The sequence below is a fragment of the Sapajus apella genome, unplaced genomic scaffold (genome assembly GCF_009761245.1).
Source record: "Sapajus apella isolate SASKATOON/1434 unplaced genomic scaffold, GSC_monkey_1.0 scaffold34, whole genome shotgun sequence".
NCBI classification, from domain to species: Eukaryota; Metazoa; Chordata; class Mammalia; order Primates; family Cebidae; genus Sapajus; species Sapajus apella.
In genome coordinates, this window is record NW_022436974.1 from 8,808,878 (window position 1) to 8,828,573 (window position 19,696).

Consider the following 19,696-nt stretch of genomic DNA (forward strand, 5'->3'; position numbering starts at 1 on the left):
GGCACCTGTAATCCCAGCTACCCTGGAGGCCGAGGCAGGAGAATCGCTTGAACCCAGGTGGTGGAAGTTGCAGTGAGCCAAGATAATGCCATTGTACCCCAGCCTGAGTGACAAGAGCAAAACTCCGTCTCAAAAGAAAAAAAAAAGAAAATTACTGTGACTAATTTGTGCCATCTGGAATTTTTTCTTAATCTTTGGAGGAGATCAAATAGGAATTTAGGATTGTTTTGGGATTTTTTTAAAAAAGATTTAAAGCTGAAGGTTGTTCCAAATCCATGTGAAGTATAAGAGTAGAACAGGGATTATTTTAATATGGACACATTTTAATAAAAAAATTAATACCTGTTCTTATTGGCAAAAACCCAAACACCTAGGGTTCCTAATAAAATAATAGATTACATTATTTATGGTCCTTGCTGTTTTGGTCAGCTTCATAGTATATATTTTCCAAGTCCTTTCAGAACACAGTTGGGACACATTATAAATAATAAAACGGTGCATCATCTTAATGTTCTCTTTAATACTGGAACCATATCCTGCTAAATTAAACGTCATATATATATATGATTTTTCCTTTTTCCAGAGATTTGTCTTTGGAAAATTTTCAAAGACAGTGGCAGTGATTACCATGCAGACTTATTTTCTTATTTACAAAATGGAAGGTAACTCCTTAGTTTTCGTATATACAAAGAATAAATGTGGAATTGCTGATTGAATTATTGTCACACTACTACCTTAGCTACTTGGATACAAAAATCTGTGAAACCTTAAATGGCTTATTATATTAGTGAAAAGCAACAATAGCAGAAATTATCTCTTCTTACTGGCTTCCTGGTGAGAATTTGTCTGTCATTTAATAGTCATTTGAATCCTGGGCATTTATTGGAGTCAAAAATGTTGCTAGGTCAAATGTTTACAGGAAGTCATTTATGACAGAGCAGATGTACCTAGGATAGTTTTCAGATTGCACAAGGGGCACACATGTGGTGTGTTTATATTTTTTATTACAATTTTACTTTAGCTAACATAAATGTATTTCAAAATGGAAACATGTTGCAAATGTTATAAATATATTTCAAGGTGGAGTCATAATTATAAACAAAATATATGGTCACATAGCATTTATTTTATTAACTCTTTATAGTTAATTATATAATTTTGTTCCCTTCAAATGTGCTTTTTGGTTTCTTTTTGATAATATGAAACTAGCAGCTTAATGAACTAGAAGTTTAAACAGCTTAGAATAAGAGAATAAAGGCTAAAAATATGGTAGTATAGTTCATCTTTTCAAATACTATACAATGTTTAGAAAATAGAATGATATTTTTTCCTCATTTAGAATAATATTTAAAGCCTGGCATAGTGGCTTATGTCTGGAATCCCAATTCTTTGGGAGGAAAAAGTTGGGAGGATTGCTTGAGGCCAGAAGTTTGAGACTAGCCTGGACACGTAGCAAAACTCCAAATCTACACAAAATTTAAAAATTAGCCAAGTGTGGTGGCCCAAGCCTGTAGTCGCAGATATTTGGGAGGCTGAGGTGGGAGGATCACTTGAGCCCTGGAGGTTGAAGATACAGTGAGCTGTTATGGTACCACTAAACTCCAGCCTGGGAGACAGAGATTTTGTCTCAATAATATTAATAACAATAATAATACTTTGACTAAGTCTTAAAAATGATCATTTTAGAAATAAATTTGACAGTTAATGTCAAATATAAATGTACGTGGAAATAATGTCAGAATTCTTTCTTGTTCTTATTTACAAAACTGTGTAAGGAGTATTTTATGGGGGAAGGATCTGAAGTGGGGAGTGTCTACACATTCACATTGAAAGGTTCATATTCCCGGGCACATCAGAATGTGATGCAGAAATAATGGGAAAGGATGAGAGAATGCTTTTGGTATTCACAACTTAACCTTGGAGGGTGACACTGTCCCTGAAGTAGTTTCAATTAATCCTTCCCTTTTTCCATAGCCCTTTTCTACATCTCAGATTATTCCTAATTGCTGTGACTTTCCAATTAGGATGGAACTAGTAGAGACTCTCAATTTAAAAGGGACTGCTAGATAATAGTTTCTATTTGAGGAAGTCTAGCTAGACACCACTTTTCATTAGAGGAAAGCCTAGGAAAAGTATCCTAATTAACAACAAAAATCTGGAAAAAAACAGGAAAGCAAGTCAAGATAAATATTTTCCTTTAGAGAGCTTGTGTTGGTTAATGCCTTTGCTCTGTGGAGATATGCCTTATGCAGCCTGTGGTCTATTTCTGTGTGGACTCTGCAGTTGTGGGACAGTTAAAATAATATTCACAGCTGGGGGATACAAGAGAAGAGTTACTTATCCCTTTTTATAGTCATGGCATTCTCTAGAGTGAGAAGTTTGGACTAGAATAATTATGGGATAATATCTAATATTTCTTTCTTAATATACTATGTATGAGCCTCTCACTTCTTTCCTGTGCTTCACACGAGAGGCTGCAGAAGTTAGAGATTGTGCAGCATACTCTGTTGGTGGACTATGAAAGCCAATGATGTTATAAGAATGCCCTAGACATTTTGGGAGGCTGAGGTGGGTGGATCACGAGGTCAAGAGATTGACACCATCCTGGCCAACATGGTGAAACCCCATCTCTACTGAAAAATACACACACACACACAAAAAAAAGCCAGGCATGGTGGTGCGTGCTTGTAGTCCCAGCTACTTGGAAGGCTGTGGTAGGAGAATCACTTTAACCCAGGTGGCGGAGGTTGCAGTGAGCTGAGATCACGTCACTGCACTCCAGCCTGGTGACGGAGTGAGAATCTGTCTGAAAAAAAGAAAAAAGAGTGTCCAAGAGAACTAATGCCTACTAGCTATGAATAGCGATAAAGGGCTTTTGGTACAAACTGACAAAGTCTCAGAGTTTATTAGGGTTATTTCTGCAAGGTAAGATTGAATTAAAAAAAGGCCATAGGATAAAGCAAGCATGGCTTAGAGAAGCTCCAATTTGTTATTATTACCCTTAATCTTTCTGAACTGTTGGCCTCAAGATTCTCAACCTGAGCATCATAAAAAGTCCAAGAGGGAAAGTGACTTACCAGGTTATTTCCAAGGGTAGCTTCTGTATTCATTCTTGAGAAGCAGAAACAGTCCCAAGTTTGGTTTAAAAAATTTTAAGATACTCATAGCTGATGGTTGATTTATTAGCCAATGTGGGGAAAAGAATAAAAGCATTATAAATTTTGATATTCTATGTTTTCAAAACTAATATTTTCACTGGAACATTAAGCTGTGTTCTCCCTATAATCTGATTTAATATATTGGCTGAAAAATAATTATTAAAAGTACATTTCTGTTTTTCACTAAGGTATTAAATTCTTTACTATCATTATAATAGATTTTGTTTCTAAGCATAACATAAATCCATTTATTCTTTGAGGTGCTATTAATATTTGTCATCTTGAATGGTTGTAGTTTCTAAGAATTACCTATCCATAACTATTTTGATAAATAATAAGTATCAATCACCTATTAATACTAAGTGCATTGAAGGGATATACAGAGAAGAATAAAACATAGTCTCTAACTCTCAGGAGCATTGTGAGCAAGGAGTTTTAAAAAACCCTTTAATGTATACTAAATGTTGTTTATAGTTGTTTGATGTTTTTGTATACCCTCAAAACAAATTCCTGTGACTTTAAGAAAGTTTGTTATTCTTTAGAAAGAAGATTTACTGGGTAGATTTTTCCTTTCAACTTCATTTCTAAAATGTAGTACAAAAGAAGCCTTACAATAGATGCTACCTAAAACCAAAATGAAGAAAAAGTTGTGATAATATCCATACAAAAGTTAAGTAGGAAAAAATAGTTTAGAGTGATTGAAAATATAGATGCCAAACATAGAAATAAGTGGGTTCTTGAAACAGAAAAGGAGTAGGAGTGAATTCATACTAAACTATGGCACTTTTTAAAGATGCTCTTTTATTTCTCTATAGCTCTTCTTTGGTTAATTAGTAGATATACCAATTTCTAAAACATGCATACCATTTTATTTATCATTTTAACTCTGTGTCACGCCAAATAATAATGTTTGCATATAATTAATGCTATGATTCTTAGCCAATGTAACTTTATTTTATGTCAGTAAAAAAGTACTTACATGCAAAATGATGCATTTTTATTTTTAAAAATATTAAATCTATTATTACCCACATATTAAAAACATTTAAGTGAAAAGATAATTAAGAAAAAGCAATGTCCTTCTGTTAAACTGATAATAAACTAACAAGAATATTTGTTTAATTATCATAGTATAATTAAATATCATGGTTGCATATCATAGTATAGGAAACACGTGTCTTTCAATTATGTTGTATATATTCAGTAACTTGATCATTTATGTGTAGCCTTTAAGCCTCAAGCTGAGAAACATATCCTTAGCTAATTTTAAAAATTAAGTTTTAAATGTTGTTAGTTCTAAGGAGTTCCTTCTTTTCTAATTGTGCTATGTATTTTCAAAGCTATTTTTACTCAGCTTTCAAATTTCATCTTACTTTTGTATAGTAAATATATAATCGTGGGATACTGATTGAATCTCTTCTTGCCATAGTTTAGAAAACTGTTTATAATCCTTACTACTCTCACCACTCCTATTCAACATAGTATTGGAAGTCCTGGCCAGAGCAATCAGGCAAAAGAAAGAAACAAAGGGCATCCAAATAGGAAGAGACAAAGTCAAACTATCCCTGTTTGCAGATGACATGATCCTCTATCTAGAAAACCCCATAGTAAGCCCAAAAGCTTCTTAAGCTGATACGCAACTTCAGCAAAGTCTCAAGCTGCGAAATCAGTGTGCAAAAAACATCAACATTTCTATACACCAGTAACAGTCAAGCTGAGAGCCAAATCTTTCATGTGCCAATAGTGAATGATATTATGTTGCCACAATTCACAATTGCCATATAAAGAATAAAGTACCTAGGGATACAGCTAACCAGGAAGGTGAAAAGATCTCTAAAACAAGAAGTATAAAACACTGCTCAAAGAAATCAGAGATGACACAAACAAATGGAAAAACATTCCATGGTCATGGATAGGAAGAATCAATATCATAAAAATGGCCACAGTGCCCAAAGCAATTTATAGATTCAGTGCTATTCCTTTATTTATTTATTTATTTATTTATTTATTTTGAGATGGAGTCTTGCTTTGTCACCCAGGCGGGAGTACAGTGGTGCAGTCGTGGCTCACTGCAACCTCCGCCTACTGGGTTCAAGCACTTCTCCTGCCTCAGCCTCCCAAGCAGCTGGGACTACAGGCGCATGCTACCACGCCCAGCTAATTTTTTGTATTTTTAGTAGAGATGGGGTTTTACCATATTGACCAGGCTGGTCTCGAACTGCTGACCTTATGATCCACCCGCCCCCACCTCCCAAAGTGCTGGGATTACAGGCATGAGCCACCATGCCCAGCCATGCTATTCCTATTAAACTGCCATTGACATTCTTCACAGAACTAGAAAAAAACTATTTTAAAATTCATGTGGAACCAAAAATTAGACTGAATGGCCAAAGCAATCCTCAGCAAAAAGAACAAAGCTGGAGGCATCACACTATCCAACTTAAAACTATACTACAGGGCTGCAGTAACCAAAACAGTATGGTACTGGCATAAAAGCAGACACATAGACCAATGGAACAGAATAGAGAGCCCAGAAGTAAGGCTACCTGCAATTATCTGATCTTCAAAAAACTTGACAAAAGCAATGGGGAAAGGATTCCCTATTCAATAAATGGTGCTAGGATAACTGGCTAGCCATATGCAGAAGACTGAAACTGGACCCCTTCCTTACACTATAAACAAAAAATTAACTCAAGACGAAGTGAAAGCTTAAATGTAAAATGCCAGACCATAAAAACCCTGGAAGACAACCTAGCCAGTACCATTCTGGACATAGAAATGGGCAAAGATTTTATGATGAGGATACCAAAAGCAATTGCAACAAAAGCAGAAATTGACAAATGGGATCTAATTAAACTAAAGAGCTTCTGCACAGCAAAGAAAACTTATCAACAGAGAGTATGGAAGAAAATTTTTTCAAATTATGCATCCACCAAAGATCTCATATCCAGCATTTAAAGGAACTTCAAGAAATTTATAAGAAAAATATCTCATTAAAAAGTGGGCAAAGGCTTTGGGAGGCTAAGGCAGGCGGATCACAAGGTCAGGAGTTCGAGACCTGCCTGGCCAGCATGGTGAAACCCTATCTCTACTAAAAATACAAAAATTAGCCTGGCATGGTGGTGGGTGCCTGTAGTCCCAGCTACTCGGGGGGCAGAGGCAGGAGAGTCACTTGAACCCAGGAGGTGGAGGTTGCAATGAGCCAAGATTGTGCTTTTGCACTCCAGCCTGGTCAACAAAGTGAGACTCTGTCCCCAATAAATAAATAAATAAATAAATAAAATAAAGTGGGCAAAGGTTATGAACAGATACTTCTCAAAGTGTCATATGAAAGAAAAAGTCATATGAAAAAGCTCAACCTCATATGAAAGAAAAAGCTCAACAGTCATGTGAAAGAAAAAGCTCAACATCATTGATCATTAGAGAAATGCAAATCAAAACCACAACGAGATACCTTCTCACACCAGTCAGAATGGCTATTACTAAACAGTCAAAAACACACTATTGAGGTTATGGAGAAAAAGGAACAACACTTAGAAACTGTTGGTGGGATTCCTCAAAGACCTTAAAACAGAAATACCATTTGATCCAGCAGTCCCATTACTGAGTTTGTACCCAAAGAAATATAAATCATTCTATTATAAAGACACATACATGCCTGTGTTCATTGCAGCACTATTCACAATAGCAAAGACATGTAATCAACCTAAATGCCTATCAATGATAGACTGGATAAAGAATATGTGGTATGTATACATTATAGAAGACTATTCAGCCATAAAAAAGAATAAGATTATGTTCTTTGTAGGAACATGGTTGGAGCTGAAGGTCATTATACTTAGCAAACTAACACAGGAACAGAAAACCAAATACCACATACACTTACTTGTAAGTGGGAGCTAAATGATGAGAAGAGATGAACACATGGAGAGTAACAACACATACTGGGGCCTATTGAGGGTGAAGGGTGTAAGGAGGGAGCAGATCAGGAAAAATAACCAATGGGTACTAGGCTTAATACCTGGATGATGAACTAATCTGTACAACAAGCCCCCATGATACAAATTTACCTATATAACCTGCACATGTGTCCTTGAACTTAAATTTAAAAATCCTTACTACTTTAAGTCTTAAGACATCAAAAATAAACTGAAAGACCCATTAATGTTGAGGTTTTTATTTATCAAAAGAAGAATATAATCCTTTTAAAATGATTGCATTTTTTATAAGAAAGAAAACACTCTTCCCTGTGCATAGGAATTTTAGGTGGTTAAGTGGAACTTTGAGAATACTGTGGGAAGATGTTTCTGCTGATGGAGGACATATGTGTTAATCACTGCCCTGATGCTGCAGGACTCTGAATCCACAGTGTTCTCTCTGCTTTGTTACTTTAAAAATGCAAGGTGATTTGGGCTATTCTTTTGAATGTTGTGAAATATTAAAAATTTTTAAAAGTACAGCACTTTAATTTTATTATTCTGCTACCCAAAAGAGTGGATTCTGTAATGTTCCTTCCTCTAGGTCCTACAATTTTATGTTTTCTTTTCATGTCATTATCAACATTTAAAAAGTCTTCTTTTGCCAGGCATAAGAAAGTTACTGAAGTCTTTATGAAGACATACATGCAAAGTTTTAACAGGACGTTATACATAATGTAGAAATCTAAAGATATTTATCTTTAATATCTTTTTTATATTTTTATAAATATAAAATTAAATATTTTATATTTAATATTTTATATTTAATTTTATATTTTAAATTTTATATTTATTTATAATATATTTATATTTAATTTTATAAATTATAATTTATAAATTATAATATAAATTATATATACAATATAAATTATAATATAAAAAAATATAAATTATAAATTATAAATATAAAATTAAATATTTTATAAAAATAAATATAAATATTTTTATAAATATCTTTAGTGTGCTGTTTTGAAGCGCTATATATCAAAGAAATAAGTTAATTTGTACAAAAAATAACAACCTTACCCAGCAACTCTATTTCCCTTATTTAATGTAATTTTAACATATTGTATGTATAATTTAGAGAACTTTGCAAGTTGACACTGTTTAGATGCCTGCTTTTAGACTTAAGATAGATGACATTTCTGCAACTAATGACATATCTCTGAAGATTTTCAACCAAGAACTGTACTTTAGAGTTTAAAATGAGTTTTTCTTCTATGTAAAGATCAATGAGGTTATGACTCAGGATTAAAGACATATTATAGTCTCAATTTTTAAAAAGAAAGTTGAGAAAATATTAGCTCTTCAGGGGGCTGAGTCTAATCTTTAAAATATTGGCTTAATGAAATCTTTTTACCAATATATCCCGAACCCTGGCATGCATGTTGAAGCTTTCCAGTCTTGTCAAAATGAATTGTCCTTGTATCATCTAGAAATTTAGTTAGAGACCAGTTTGCCTTTTTATAAACAAGCATTTGTAGTAAGGTTCTAATTTGGTATTCTGGATTTCTAACTTACCTTAATATTAAAAATAAAGGAGAAAAGCTAAATTCACATTAAAAATGAGCAGAAGATCAAACACCGCATGTTCTCACTCATAGGCGGGTGTTGAACAATGAGAACACATGGACACAGGGAGGGGAGCACTACACACGGGTCAGTTGGGGGGAAATAGGGGAGGGAGGGTGGGGGGTGGGAAGCTGGGGAGAGATAGCAAGGGGAGAAATGCCGGATGTAGGTGATGGGGAGGAAGGCAGCAAATCACACTGCCATTTGTGTTCCTATGCAACAATTTTGCATGTTCTTCACATGTACCCCAAAACCTACAATGCAATAAAATAAATAAATGGAAAAAAAATGACTAAATTTTGAAAATTTTTTTCAACAGGTTATATCAATCAGTGAAAATTCTGTATTCCTTTGGCATTTTTGTGACATATTCAATTCAGTTCTATGTTCCAGCAGAGATCATTATCCCTGGGATCACATCCAAATTTCATACTAAATGGAAAAAAATCTGTGAATTTGGGATAAGATCCTTCTTGGTTAGTATTACTTGTAAGTATCATTATGTATTCCATAATAATTCTTTTATTGTTGAATTTCTCAAAATGAAAGCTACATAAGATGTATTTTTCAATATTTTTGAAACAATTTTATGCATCCAGCTGTGTTACTTTTCAGGTTAAAATTCTATTTTTCTACCGCATAAGAAAAACACAAATCTGATCCTATCACACTTAAAATAACTAATGAAGCTGTTTTGAAAATTACGTTACTGGTGATTAAAATAACGTGTACATGGGACCCCTTCCATTGTTGATACACATTTTATTTTGGTTCTAGTTTTCCTTAGGTTTTTAATTCCTGTTTTTGTATATTTTAACAGTTTACTTCTCCATAACTACCTACAAGAAAGTGTTTAATTTTACTTGTATTGGTTTTTTATACTTTTAGTGGCTTATTTTCTTACTATTTGGAATTCATAATGGAGACTCATGGAAAGGGAGGTTGAGTTTCGTATAGTGGAAAGAGTGTAAGTTTTGGAGTCACACAGATCTGGGGATTCAAACTCAAGCCTACCACTTGCTTGCTGTTGTGTTTAGGCAAGTTATATGACATTGTTGAGCTCCTCTTTCCTCAGCTATGAAATGAAAGTAAAACTTCCTTATGGCATTTTGGTGGGGTTAGAAATAATATTAACAAAGTATTAATAACTGGAAGTTATGATCATTATTGTCACTATTATTATAACTACAAATATACAGATGATTGCACCACCAAACTAAACTGGGATTACCTAAAATGATGCTAGGGACCAGATTACTAGTGTTCTGGGGAACAAGCAGCTTTGGAAATTCCTTGCATAAGATATTAATAACCATCTTGCATGATTTAGAATGATAGAGGTGGAAATTCAGGGCAACTCAGTAAATTGCATTGAGCAGCCTGGCAGGGAGCTTGTGCCTAGATTTAAAGAATTGGGCTTATACATTTTGTTTGAAAAGAGAAATGTAAAGCTGGAAAAGTAGATAAACTGTATTTTTCAAAGTAACTACTTAAATTAGTGAATTATATCACTAATAAGAGAAATCATATTAAGGAGTGAAGTCAATAAGCCCATATTCTGATAACTAACACAAAAAGTCAGTGGGAAAAATATTTTAAAACATTTTGAACTTTTAAAATATATCTTTTATTGGTATTTTGGTAATGACTAAATAAAAAGACTAATTTCAGTAAAAGTTTTTATCAATAGGTGTAAGACAATTCTATTCTGAAAGTATATCCTCTTTTAAAGTTGGTAATGGAAATTCAAGTAAAGGAGCTTGAGGACAACGTTAAAAGGGGTTCAGATTTTTTTAATAACTTCACCCACTTCTGCACATTGGCTGGCATTGTTATACTGAAGTTGTGAATCTGCTGAGGCACAGACCATACCACATCTGCTACTGTGGGTTTGTTCCCAGAAGTCAGGGGCTTAGTTCATAGCACAGAGAACTGCAGCCTTTTCTGGGCTGCTGCTTTCTTTTAGTTAAAAGTCATTGGCCGGGCACAGTGGCTCACACCTGTAATCCCAGCACTTTGGGAGGCCAAGGCGGATGGATCACGAGGTCAAGATATTGAGACCATCCTGGCCAACATGGTGAAACCTCGTCTCTACTAAAAATACAAAAAAAACTAGCTGGGCATGGTGGCGTGTGCCTGTAGTCCCAGCTACTCGGGAGGCTGAGGCAGGAGAATTGCTTGAACCTGGGAAGTGGAGGTTGCAGTGAGCCGAGGTCACGCCACTGCACTCCAGCCTGGTGCCTGGTGACAGAGTGAGACTCTGTCTCAAAAAAAAAAAAGTCATTAAAGCTACTCAACCATATATGCCTTGGACAAAGAGAACAAAAACTATGTAATATTTCTCTCTGCTATATTGGGACACATCACTGGACACTGAACTTCTTTTGTGTCTTTGGCACATAACCTTCCAAATTAAAGTAAAAGTCAGCTGATATTCATAGCAAAACTGCTTTTTAGTCTGTTTTCCAAAGCACTTGAAAAGATTTGGGGGCATACTCTTTGCTGATAAATGTGTGTAGACAGTTGATGAGACCTTGTTAAGTTTGTAGAGTAGGCTTTGTGGCACTAGCAATGAGAATGGAGGCTCAGCCTGATTTGCATTGAAAATTGAATGTCTTTCAGTGTTACATAATCCTTTCCAAGTACTGAATCCACGTTTGTTGTATTGGTCTATAAAGAAGTGGACTTATCAGCTTGGATTATGTTGGTTGTATCCAAGTATCCGTTTAGCATTTGAATCATGTTCTCAAAATATCTTCTTAGTGAACATCAAAAACTTTAGAAATGATTCAGTCTCCTCCTGCAGGTTCCCTTTAGGTACTTACCTGGTATATAGGCACAGGCACCTCACAAGTGAGGGAGGAGGTAGGGTACAAACCAGCTAAAGGTCACCATGGACATAAATATCTTTTATTTTAGAAACAAACCTATACTATGAGCCATTAAATTTTTAAATGTGTTGTAGTAAACACTGAGACCAATGTTTCAATTCTGTGTATGAATTGAATCAACAGAATATACTAAGTACTATTCTGTTATTCTCTAATTTGATTGTTCTACTGTTTGTAATTTTTAAACTGTCCTTATTTTTATAATATATAGTAGACTATGACTATATAAGTATCAAAATCTATAAATCTTTAGTAGTTTGTGTAGAAAACCCACTAAAATCCTTCATTTAAGTTAGTTGCATTTGCAGATTTAAAAAGTACCTTTGTGTATCCTGATATCATGTCTTAGAGTCAGTAGGTATGTGGATAGCACCAGTAACTATTTGTATAATTAAAATTGATGTGCTAAGTTATTTTCTACATTTTTTGTTTTTGGTGCTGTAATATCAAGTGCTTTGTTTTGTACTCTGATGTATCTACATTTACCCTTCAGATGCAAATAATGGACTTAAATAGGCTTTTATTTTAGTATCAGAGGGAACTTTATGCACTAAGGATACATTCTTTTTCTTGTTATTTATAGTTTTGGTAAATGCTAATAAGTCTGACTACTACTTAATAGATCTATTCATAATAGCTGTCTGTAAATGACATAGTATTTGTAATGAGTAAAACTATCCTTATCTTAAACTCTCCTTTGAGTTTTTAGTAATATATGTTGGTTTTGGCTAAAAGCATATATACTTGTCTCCTTTGTTTACTAATAACATTGGCAATGGCATATTTCAAGCGATTTTTACTTGCAAATATCTTTTGGTTATGTAATTTTTAAAATCTGACTTTAAACAGATTTTAGATGGGAATTATACTTCATGATTTCAAAGTATCTTCTAGATGGAAATTTTGTCTATAAATTCTAAAATGCTATAGTATTCCCAACATAGTTTTCAAACAATATTTTACTTGATTTGCTAGTGAGAGCTTGGATTATAGATAAACAAGGAAAAATGGATTCCAAATTGAAAGTCTCTTCAGAAGGTGGCAAGATTCTAGTCATATTTGTTTGGCCTTACCTTTTTATTTTTTTATACCTTAAGTTCTGGGGTACATGTGCAGAACATGAAGGTTTGTTACATAAGTATACACGTGCTATGGTGATTTGCTGCACCTATCAACCCATCATCTACATTAGGTATTTCTCCTAATGCTGTCCTTCCCCTATCACCCCACCCCGACAGGCCCCGATATATGATATTCCCCTCCCTGTGTCCATGTGTTCTCATTGTTCAACTTCCACTTATGAGTGAGAATATACTGTGTTTGGTTTTCTGTTCTTGTGTTAGTTTGCTGAGAATGATGGTTTCCAGCTTCATCCACATCCCTGCAAAGGACATGAACTCATCCTTTTTATGGCTGCATAGTATTCCATGGTGTATATGTGCCACATTTTCTTTATCCAGTCTACCACTGATGGGCATTTGGGTTGGATCCAAGTTTTTGCTGTTGTGAACAGGGCTACAATACTTGTGCATGTGTCTTTATAATAGAATGATTTATAATCCATTGGGTATATACCCAGTAATGGATTGTTGGGTCAAATGATATTTCTAGTTCTAGATCCTTGAGGAATTGCCACACTATCTTCCACAATGGTTGCATTTTACACTCTCACCAATAGTGTAAAAGTGTTCCTACTTCTCCACATCCTCTCCAGCATCTGTTGTCTCTTGACTTCTTAATAATTACCATTCTAACTGGCATGAGATGGTATCTCATTGTGATTTTGATTTGCATTTCTCTAATGACCAGTGATGATGAGCTTTTTTTTTCATATATTTGTTGGATGCGTAAATGTCTCTTTTTGAGGAGTGTCTGTTCATATCTTTCGTTCACTTTTTGATGGGGTTGTTTTTTTCTTGTACATTTGTTTAGGTTCTTTGTATATTCTGGATATTAGCCCTTTGTCGGTAGATAAATTGCAAAAATTTTTCCCTATTCTGTAATTTGTCTGTTCACTCTGATGATAGTTTCTTTTGCTGTGCAGAAGCTCTTTAGTTTAATTAGATCCCATTTGTCTATTTTGGCTTTTGTTGCCATTGCTGTTGGTGTTGTAGTCATGAAGTCTTTGCCCATGTGTCTGGCTTTACTTTTATGCTACTAACTATAACTAGGTGAAGCATGTCTCCACAAATGATCATGTTCAATGAATTCTGAGAGGTTTTAATTATGTTTCAGAATTATGCTGTATAGTTCCCTAGAGAGCAAAGTTAAAAGCCTATAGCAAGCATCCATTAGATGAAGAATCTACTTTATAAAGTATTTCTACTTTAGAGTTCTTTAGAGCTAGTTATTTCTACTTCTTTAGAGTCAGTTATTTCATTTATAAAGGGTTATGCCACTTTAGCCCTATAGGTGTAAAGTTCAGTTTATAACTTCAAAGCAGTTTTTAAAGCTTTAGCTTTCATAATAATTTGAATACAGAATGATAAATAATAACTTCTGGTTATATGAGGAACATGGTGAGAATTTAGTTCCAAATTGATCCCACAAAACCTCCTGGAAAATATTGAGAGCCACAGAAAGAATAGAAAAAAGAAAACATCATAAAATAAAAATTAAGAAGTAGATAAACCAGTATATTGCAAATTGAAAGCTAAGTTACTAATAGGACTATATATTTACAGATATATATATATATATATACATACATACACATACACACACACACACACACACACACACATACACACACACACACACACACACACACATATATATTTTCAACACATGGTATAAATGGGTCCCCAAAGAGGAACTGTGGTGATGTAACCACCATTGGTAGCAGTGGTGATATAGTTTTCACAGCCTACATATGAGCAAACCACAGCTCTTATTTCTGGTGGCAACTGCAAACCCTCAACAAGTCATTTAACAAAACATTTAAGGACAAGTAAAGAAGGAATATGTCTTAGTTTTTGCAAACCTTCTGTTGATGCATTTTTAGAAGATCAAGAAAGCGCCAGACCAGAACTTGCAGAAAACTTGTCAACAGTTTGGAAATCTGGTGACAATAACAGAGTACTATTTTTTTTTTTCATTTTGAAGTAATTTAGACAGAAAGGTTGTAAACAAAAGTAGTTAACCATAAACCTCTACTCAGCTTCCTCTGATGTTCACAGCTTCTATAAACACAGTACAGTTATTAAAACCAAGAAATTAGCATGGATGCAGTGCTTTTAACTACTTAATAGACCTTCTTATAATCTCGCCAGTTTTCCCACTAAAATCCTTTTCTGGTCCAGGACGTAAGACATCGTTCCACTTGAATTTAGCTATCGTAGTCATGTGTCTCTTCCAATATTGACTGTCCTTGATGTTCTCAGTCTTTCTTGACCTTGACACTTTCAAAATGTCGGTAATTTTGTGGAATTTCTTGCAATTTGAGTTTTTCTGATGCTTTCTCTTGATTAGGTTGAAGTATTTTACTTGATTAGGTTGAAGGATTTTTAACAAGAATCCCACGGAAATGATGCTGTGCACTTCTCAGTGTATCACATCATAATATCAGTGTCTTATTGGTGATGTTAATTTAAATATGTTAAGGTGGTCTCTTGACATATTTCTCCACTGTAAAGGTACTAGTTTTCCCTTTATAATTAATAAGTATCTTGAAGGAAGATATTTTGAAACTCTGTAACTGTCCAGATCTCATCCAGTTTTTGCCCACTAATTTCAGCATTCTACAATGATTCTTCCTATCCAGTGATTATTGTGGTATTTACTTAATGTTTTTCTGTTTCCATTGTTCCTTCTATTTTGATTAATTGGAATTCTACTTTAAGGAATAGCTATCTCTTCCCTCCCATTTATTTTTGTCCCACCACTCCACGTTTTGTGCATTATTGAGCTGTATTGGCAGGCAAAGTAATGCAAATGCTTTGAAAATAAACTATCAAAACTTCTTTGCCCAGAATTTTAAAGCAAAAAAGTAAAAGTTGTTTTCATAAGAAACTGTTGACAAGTGAAAGTCTAGGAAATGTCACTCATATTTTGGTCTTTCTGTCTCTTTCTAGCTTAGAACAAAATATGACAGATTTTTTCCACAGGCAATAGTTTAGTAGTCCCAACTTTCATTAATTATTTTTAGTAATTATTTTCAGTATTGAAAATACTGACTTCTAGTATTCATGTAAGTAATAAACATTTAAATAAGAAAAATATTTATTTTCATTTTCTAGGTGCTGGAGCAATTCTTATTCCTCGTTTAGACATTGTGATTTCCTTCGTTGGAGCTGTGAGCAGCAGCACATTGGCCCTGATCCTACCACCTTTGGTTGAAATTCTTACATTTTCTAAGGAACATTATAACATATGGATGATCCTGAAAAATATTTCTATAGCATTCACTGGAGTTGTTGGTTTCTTACTAGGTACATATGTAACTGTTGAAGAAATTATTTATCCCACTCCCACAGTTGTAGCCAGCACTGCACAAAGTCCTTTTCTAAATTTGAATTCAACTTGCTTAACATCTGGTTTGAAATAGTAAAAGCAGAATCGTGAGTGTTCTATTTTTGTCTCATTTCTGAAAATTATCAAAATAACTAGTAAAATGCCTTGTCATATACTTAAAAATGGTAACAAACTCCATTTTCTTTTGGCACAATATTAATATTTTGGAAGTAATTGTAACTCTTTACCAGCAGCGGTAAACCTATGACAAATCCTTGGTTTTAAGTGTTAGCAATAGTTTCAAAAAATTAAGTTCTGAAAATTGAAAAAAAATTAAAGAATAAAAATACTTCTATTAGTCTTTTATCTCAGTAAGAAATAACCAGGATATTTCTCTTTTATGCTATTCTTTTGCCACTAACTTGAGAAGGGAATAGGATTTCAACAATAAAATAATAAAATAAGAACATATATACAACAAGGGCTCTCCACATCATCCCCGTGAATGCCCTAGTAAACTTTATGTATAATGTAAAAAAAAGAATCTCAGTTATGGTTTCATTAGTGAGCCAGATAATAATGATTAGCTCCTGGAAATATAGAAAATTCTCATTAACATAATGTAAGCATCAGAAAATTGTAAACAATAAATTAATATTATACTCTATCAATGATAGTTGATCTTCATAATCAAGAGGCACTGTTCAAGAACCTGACTTAGTGTTTGAATGAAATTTGAAAAGGGGCTTTAAAACTTATCCAGTGGAACTCCCTTATTTTTCGTCAGAGGAAATGGAGGCCCAAAAAAGTTAAGTAACTTGGTCAAGACCCCTCAGCCTTGAGATCAAGAGAACCTAATCTCTGACTCCCAGGCCAGGATGTTTTATTTTTCACATCATGTCCAAGAAAAGGAATAAATTATGTTCAGCTTAATTTTAGTCTTGAATCTATTTAATTATATTTTAATACTTTGAAAGTGAATGTGCATTTTTTAATAGTATATGTGACCTGAGCAGAAAATCAGGGAAATCTTAAGAAGTCTCACCCTGGCTATATAAACCGCAGCAAGAGAAAGAAGCTATGTTATTTTAAAACAGAGTAGAGACCACTTGCTGTTGAAAATGTTGGCTAGTAAAATGTGTGCCCAGCTATGTTAGTTGTGGCTTGAGCTTTTTTTTTATTGTTTCATTCCTTTCCTGGGTTTTGTAGGCACCATCTTCCCAAGTGGCAGAAAATAGATACCTCAAAAAAATAGAGGATTTGTGGACTCTTTCCAGCCCTGTGGCTTTTCTTATCACAACCTTTTATTTATTATGAGCAAAATAAAAAAAAATCAGCTGGGTGTGGTGGTCCATGCTTACAATCCCAGCTACTCTGGAGGATAAGTTGGGAGGATCACTTGAGAGGCTAGGATCGTGAGACCGGCCTGGGCAACTATATAGATAGTGAGACCCTATCTATATAAAACATAAACATTTTTAAAAAGTTAGCCTGACGTGATGGTGTGTACCTGTAGTTCCGGCTACTCAGGAGGCTGAAGCAGGAGGATCCCTTGAGCCCAAGAGTTTGAGGTTGTGGTAAGCTATGATCTTGCCACTGCACTCCAGCCTGAGTAACTGAGGGACATCTCAACTCTTAAATCTAAAACAAACACAAAAAAATACAATAAGCATAAATCATAAAGGGATTCATGCTTAGAAAAAAAAATCAAGATAATAATAAACTGCCTACTAAATATTGAGACACTGTAGGCTTCTTTCAGAGAAATAAATTTCATTATTCCAGATTTTTCAAGCCCAATTACTAACCAAGATAAAGAATCTCTCAGTTGTTGGGGAAGATGAAAACTATTGAGAATAGAATGGTCTCCTGACTTTAAAAAAATTCATACTTTAAAACATGAAGTGTTTACCCAGGCCGGTGATACTTTAATTTGCTAGCATACTATACTTGAAGATACCGTCAAGATCACTATAGTTTAAATACTCTATTTTTATATGTAAATGTTAACTTCATTCAAATAGTTCTTGCTTATATCATTAACTGGTCATCAAATACAATCCTAAAGATATATCAGAAGCTTTATTTTGGTACAAAGTCATAAGAATCAAAACTTTTTTAACCATTCACATTAGGTATCACCAGTAATTGAGATACTTTTATATCAAATTTGTTACATTGAACCTTTAGTCATACTAAGAGAATGCAGAAGCTATAGGGAAATTAATCTTCACTGAAACTAATATTGCATAATCTTGAATTAGATGTTTAAAAAACTTTATGTTATTTTATTTTTACATTTTGGCTCGTTTATTGTCTTTATGGAATTTGTCAAATGCAATGAAATTTGAATAGTTGATCATAGCAATAAATAATTTTTAAATTCAGCACAAATATATCTTGAGTATATTGTCAACCAGGCTTCCTTTCCATAAGAATTGCTAAAGGAAGCCTGGTTGATAATATCATTCACTAAATGATGAATACTTTAAATACAAGAAAAAGTTGAAATGCAGAAAAGAAGAGGGGCTAAAAAGGAAGAAAGTTTTAATTCTCAACAAGAAACACTATTTAGATGGAAAGCGTAAATGTATTCTTATTAAGGGTATTTAATGATACTTTTTTGTGTGAAAATAACCAGTGGGTAATTTTTTCTCTGAAAATTTAGTTTTAATGAGTTGTAAAATTTCCTAAAGATTTTGGAGATGATATTTTGATTATACCAGCTCTTCCTTTTATTTTGGGAGCCTGCAGAAATGAGTGATTGCACCTGTCAAATTTTGTATCTCATTGCCTTTGGATCATCACATTGTGACTAAAATGACTTCAGCATTTTGTCGGCCATGACAGTGAAGAACTCTTCACTGAAAGTTAAGCAGTTGCCTGAGAGCCTTTTCTGCTACTGAGGGGGAGAAAAGTAAAGTTTTATTTACCTCTAATGAGCTCTGTTCCGACTCAGTTATCAGTGTTCCTTTATACCCAAGAGTTTAATCAGTATCAGGGTCAACTTGTCAAAGCGCTAGTTCTCAGACATTTTTTTTGGACAATCTTCTTTTCCCCACATAGCCAGATTTTTTTTTCACAGTTAAGAAAATAAGAGCTACAGCGTATTCTTGGTTAAAAACCAGTTTAGACGGTGTTACCAAATGAAAAAAGTCTGTGTTAGCAAACGCCACATTATATTTAGTCGTATTCTTAAAATGATTTCTGCCTCTTGCCTAGACAATGCACTTACATATTTACAAGCATTGTATGTCAATGTACATGTTTTGAATTTCCTAACAGTGTCTAATCTTAGCAGTTTCATAGTAGTTACATAAAATCTCTTTAACTGCAAAGTACTATAAAACATTTCTTGAAATATTAAAGTATTATATTAGTGCCATTTCTATAGTAAGACTTGGCAAAGCACAAGTCTTACTATAGCTTATGTCTTCTCACAGATTTGAGTACGGCATCTGAGTAGTAGATTTGTTTACTGACAGTATACACAAATTAGGTCTTGACCTCACTTCATTCTTCATTTGAAAGGGAGAAGATTTGAAATAGAGCTAATGTAAATAATAAATACATTTATTTAAATGACATCAGTGGCTCAATACCATCTGTTAAGGAATAAAATAATTTGGTAAAAATAAGAACATTA

At 33.9% G+C, this 19,696-nt stretch overlaps 1 protein-coding gene across 3 annotated transcripts in view; it reads left to right on the plus strand.

The window, feature by feature from the left end:
* The window catches only part of SLC36A4 (solute carrier family 36 member 4), a 53,993-nt gene extending 37,010 nt beyond the window's left edge, over positions 1 to 16,983 (plus strand). Inside the window, exons 10-11 of one of the 3 annotated variants that reach the window (XM_032295790.1) lie at positions 9,027 to 9,196; positions 15,837 to 16,144. In XM_032295790.1, the coding sequence (XP_032151681.1) occupies positions 9,027 to 9,196; positions 15,837 to 16,144 (478 nt within the window). Of the gene's footprint in view, positions 1 to 9,026; positions 9,197 to 15,836 lie in introns of all 3 variants that reach the window. The other 2 variants (XM_032295789.1, XM_032295791.1) reach the window with 2 other exon arrangements.
* Positions 16,984 to 19,696: the final 2,713 nt, after the last annotated feature.